At 48.2% G+C, this 5,350-nt stretch overlaps 1 protein-coding gene across 1 annotated transcript in view; it reads left to right on the forward strand.

The window, feature by feature from the left end:
• FAM83C (family with sequence similarity 83 member C) overlaps nt 1-4,361 on the forward strand; it is a 27,332-nt gene extending 22,971 nt beyond the window's left edge. The window contains exon 6 of the mRNA XM_035344147.1: nt 2,950-4,361. Coding sequence (XP_035200038.1) covers nt 2,950-3,865 — 916 coding nt within the window. The 3' untranslated portion in view covers nt 3,866-4,361. The remainder of the gene's footprint in view (nt 1-2,949) is intronic.
• The last annotated feature ends 989 nt before the right edge of the window (nt 4,362-5,350 follow it).

Below are 5,350 nucleotides of genomic sequence, written 5' to 3' on the forward strand. Positions count from 1 at the left end.
GAAGGGAAGGGAAGGGAAGGGAAGGGAAGGGAAGGGAAGGGAAGGGAAGGGAAGGGAAGGGAAGGGAAGGGAAGGGAAGGGAAGGGAAGGGAAGGGAAGGGAAGGGAAGCCCCTATCCTACAGAGAGCCTTACACAGACTCCTGCAATTTGTGCCCCAGAGTGATAACAAAGTGGAGATGGCATCTTCCTTTTTATGGAAAAAAAAGGAAGGACAATCCTATGGTTTTTGAACCCACGTGAACTTGTAGCATCCACAGAGCCCTGCAGCGAAGAGCTCCTGAGCTTGCCTGTATGTTGTGTTGCATGAGGAAGTGCCTCTTCTTGTCTGTAGTGAGTTTGTAACCCATTAACTTCATTCAGTGCCTCATTTTTATACCAGAAGAGACCAGGAACGATCCTTCCCTAGCTATTTCCTCCATGTGTTCTTGGCATGCAGTCGTCTCTAGGAGGATGGCTTTGGGTAGCATGGCAGCGTCTGGCCAGGTATTGTCAATGGCTGTCATATTCCCAGTGTTCCTATTTCATATGTAGACACTAGAGTTCAGCTCACATCCCACCAGAGCCCGAAGAACACGTTTTTTTGGCACAGGGCTGGGAGGAAGCTGTAATGGTGGTACATCCATGGCTGACAAGGCCATGTCATCTTGCCATGGAAACCTGTATCATGGCTAGGAGGGGAGCTGTGCTCAGCACAAATCCAGAGCTGCTACATCATGTTTCAGGTATTTGGGTGCCTCCTTCTAGGTCCTGTTGTGACGTGGACTGGGCAGGGTCCCATTGGGACAGCATGGGGAATTGCAGCACCCCAGCTGGACTGGGGGAAGAGCAACAAGAGGCATCAGTGGTGGGGACAGTCATAAGGCCAGGGGAGCTCATTGTTGGATATGAGGTTGCTCTCTTTATGGGGAAAAGGCAAGTTCATACGGCTGACAGCAGAAAGCTGGGTGTATCAAGGGAGGCAGAACCTGGGCCAGAGGGTGCTTGAGAAGACAGAAGCAGAAGGTGGCATCCACTGGGTCCATGGAGGGAAGGAAAACCTAAGCAAGACCTGCTGTTTGCCTGTTGCTAAGGTGAGGCCAGGGTCCCTGATGGGTATCTGTTGTGATACTCTTGCTGGACCACAAGAGACTATGAGACATGAAACCTCCTAGCTAGAACAAGGTGGGCAGATGTGGCCTCTTGTCCAGCTCTGTTTCCAGCTCTGCTGGCAACAGCAGTTCCAGGCTAGATGAACAGGGGTGGCAGGCTTTATCCAGCCAGAGAGCTGGCTGGGTCCTCGCCATATTCATGGGATGATGCTCACAGTGAGAAAGATGCAAGCCTGCCCCTCCAGAGAAGTGGGTGCTCAGCCCCATAAGTACACTTGAGGTTCTGAGGAGTTCAAGTGAGCACAAGTGTTTGTGTGAGCATCCTGTGGCTGTCCTGAACCATCCTCGTGGCCTGTGGTCAGAGCACATAGGCAGCAGCTGATAGACTGCTGAGTACTTGGCTCCAAATAGTGTCTGTATCGTGCTTCAGAGGGGTGCAAAATGCTGTGGTGTCAGCCCTGGGTTGGTGATACATCTAAGCACTGTGTGGTGTGGACACAGCTCTCTTGTTAAGGGTAATAGCTGTAAGCAGATGGGAACACCAGCATCCCTGGGAGCCAGGCAGTGCCCCAGGATAGACTCCTTCAAGGACGTAGACATGAGATACATGAAATCTCCACTGTCTGGGCTCCCAGATTTCTTTAAAGAACTTGTATAGTTTTGTGAGAGATGGCTTTCCTTTGCAAAAGCCACCTTTCCTATTATATCATATTTACCTATATGGCCATTGTATTCTTTAGAAGCATTTCTACTAATTTGTGCTGTGCAGTTACAAGGCTTAATGGTCTGGAACATTAAAAAAATTATATCTCCTTAGCAACCTTCCACTCTTCTGATAAAGAAGACACTTTCAAGTGAGAGATTATACATCCCTGTTAGTTCATAGAGTCATAGAAACACAAGGTTGGAAAGGACCTACATGATCATCTAGTCCAACTGTCCTCCTATCACCAATACTACCCACTAAGCTACTAAATCATATCTCATAGCAACTGTCCAGGTGCTTCTTGAACACCAGGTGGGATGGTGACTCCACCACCACCCTGGGCAGGCCGTTCCAGCACCTGACCACCAAGTTGTTAAGATACTTCACCCATGCATTCCTTTGACAATCTTGAACTAATGTTAAGTGGTCCTGCCAATTTGTTGCTCTCTGTTTTGTTGATACGTTTTCTACTCTCTTCTACAAAGGTTTCAATATGAGGCCGATCCTCTCATGTTCTGTATAAAGGTGTGTTCAGGGCAGGGAGCATTCCAAGCTCCTTCATGGTTAAACACCAATCCAAAGGAGTTCGCTGAACAAGCCTATTGCACATGGACCATGCATTAGCCCCGCAGAGAGATGAGTATTATTTCTTACAGCTTTTGCAGTGTGTGACCCAACCTTTAGGCTAGCACTCTCCAACACTTGAATGGGAGTTGGAAACAATGCTTCCTTATCTGTGGGCAGAGAGTGCTGGCAGTAAGAAGCTGGAGAAGAAAAGGCCTGAAACAAAGTGCTGTACTTTTTAGCACAGGAACCATTTGCTGTTCTGCACTTTTCATAAGGCTAAGAAAATATGGTGTTACTGTATTAATGGTTTCTACACTGACTGTACAGTGTAATTCTTGTCTGTTGTTTATATTTTTATGCAGCTCATTACATCACCAAGCCAAAATTAAATGACCATTAAAAAAAAAATGCAATGAGTACAGGCTTTACTACGAGTAAGCTCAATTTACATACTTCAGAGGAAGTGTTAATTTAATAACATAAATTAGGTAGTGATAAATCACTCACATGTAAAAATCAATGCCAGGTGTCTCAGTACGCTGTGAACAAAAGTTACACGAGTTTTTTTTTTTCTTCTTTTTTTGCAGTTTCACCTGGCTTTGCAGCCAAGTCCACACAAGCCTAGTGACCCACTTCCGTGGTCAAATAGTTGCAGAGTTTGACAAGGAATTTCGGTACTTGTATGCAGAGTCCAAAGCAGTGACCAGCTTCTCTGTGTCAGATCCCTTGTCTCAGAACACCTCAAAAGGTACTGAATCCCTTTTGAAGCCCATCCAGAATGATGCTGAAACCCTGAGTGCCTCCAGCAGCCTCTCCAATGTAAGCATCAGAAGCATAAAAATGTCTCCCTTTATGAAAAACCCCAGCTGCAGTGTTCACCAGAAACATGATTTGAGCCCTGATTCTGGTGATAAGAAGGGGAAGGAAGACACATTTCCGAAGTCCACTTGTCCTGTGCAGCAAGGGGAACCACCAGACTCACCTAACAGTCCTTCAGATAAGTCCACCTTGTATCATAAATCAAATCTCATGACAGCAAGGACAGTTTTGCAGCTGGAGCCCTCCCCTGTCTTCAGCTCCAACAAACCTAATTATCAAGGGGATGACAAAGCAAACAGCGGCCACTGCTCCCCAGTGACACAGGAGCAGACACCACAGTTCCTTTCGGAGGGTGCCAATTGCACTGGGACAAGCATAAAGCAGAACAAGCCTGCTGCTACCTCCAGGGAACCAACAGCAGAAAATGATAACTTTTATGGGACAGAAAAGAGACAGAGTCTTGGACAAGGAAAATTGGACCTGTTATTACCATACAACCAGCTCAAACGCACAAAAAAGCCTGCAGTTCCTTCCTACGATAAACTTACTGAGGACATGTTGATGGAAAAGAGCAGCGCATACGGAGCTGAGAAAAGAATGACTCTTGGGCACAGTAAGCTGGATCTGATCACCAAATACAACAAGTTAAAATCTAAACACATACACAGTCGTTTTGAACTCTGACCTGGTTCTCCTGGGCCACGGTGTGTCGTTTGGTCTTATTTTCAAGTGGTTGCTTTTCCCTACCAATCAACGTATCTGGGGCTTGAAATCAAATTACAGGTGGCAAATCAGTCTTGTTGCTATCAAAAGGTGTTTGTGCTATGCTGCAATTTCTGATATACATACATGACTGATTAAGATGAGATTAGCAAGTACAATTCAATTTTTCAATTACAAGTTGATAGCAAGGGAGAGTAAATTAAAAAACAAAACAAAACAAAACAAAACAAAAACCATAATGCACACTTCTATATACTTCTTACTCATCTGGAAAATAACTATTTCCCCCCAAACTTACAGGAAAACCACGGCTATAACTTGAAACTGTTTGGCTACTGAGGTTTTCAGGGTGAACCCAGGATCTCTTTGTACTGAGCAATTCCTCTCCCTGTAGCCATTTGCTGAAAATGAAATGGTCAAATGCAGGGTGATGTTAAAAATAAAGGCACTGTTCTACTGGAAAGAGTTGTGTTGGGTCCCTCCTAGGGTGGTGAGCATCCTGTGCATGGCCAAGGCCTCTTGCCACCCTGTCCTGGGGCCAGGCCCCAGCAGCGCTGATCTGTGCCATTGCAGGACGATACGGGTGGTGGCTGCACATGGGTGGCATGTCTGGGGACATGGGTGGCACCTGCACATGTGTGGTGATGGCAGGTAGGTGGTGTCTGCACATAGGCGATGCCAGCACATGGGTGGTATGTGCACACAGATTGTATCTGAACACAGATGGCAGCTGACATGGGTTGTGCCTGGACATGGGTGGCATGCCCAGGCACATGGATGGTGTCTGGATCCCTGGGTGTATGCTTGCACACAGGTGACACGTCTGCTCATTGTGCTGTTGGGACACCAGTGGTGGCAGAACAAAGGTGGTATTCAGTCACGCCTGGATGGGGAAGGTACGCCTGCACACGAGTGGCATCCGGACACGTTTTTTTCCAGCACACGGGCAGTGTTGGCCCACGGTGGCAGTCCAGACCATGGTGGTGTATCCAGGCACGCAGACAGTGATGGCACACAGTGGCACATTTGAATCCACAGTGTATGTCTGGGTGCACGGATAGCGATGACACGTGGTGGTGTGCCTGGGCGTGCAGGTAGTGCCAGCACTCAGCAATGTGTCTGAGAACACAGATGGTGATGGCATGAGGTGACAGGTCCAGGCGCAGGGACAGTGCAGGGTCTGAATACGTGGATGGCAATGATGGGTCTGAGCCCACAGCGGTGTGCTTGGGCCCACAGCGGCATCTTAGTGTACACGGTGGGCCCGAGCGGTGTCAGCCTGTGCTGGAACGTCTGGGCACATCGTGCCATGGTGGGGCACGCGGTGCCCGGGGCGCTGTGTTGCTCCCGCAGCGCAACGTCGAAGCTCCGTGCCGGCTGCGGAGCCCAGCGGCACTGTCACACGGACCCGGAAAAACACCACTCCAAGAGATCGGAAAGATGTGT

Source organism: Oxyura jamaicensis, chromosome 20 (genome assembly GCF_011077185.1).
Source record: "Oxyura jamaicensis isolate SHBP4307 breed ruddy duck chromosome 20, BPBGC_Ojam_1.0, whole genome shotgun sequence".
NCBI lineage: Eukaryota > Metazoa > Chordata > Aves > Anseriformes > Anatidae > Oxyura > Oxyura jamaicensis.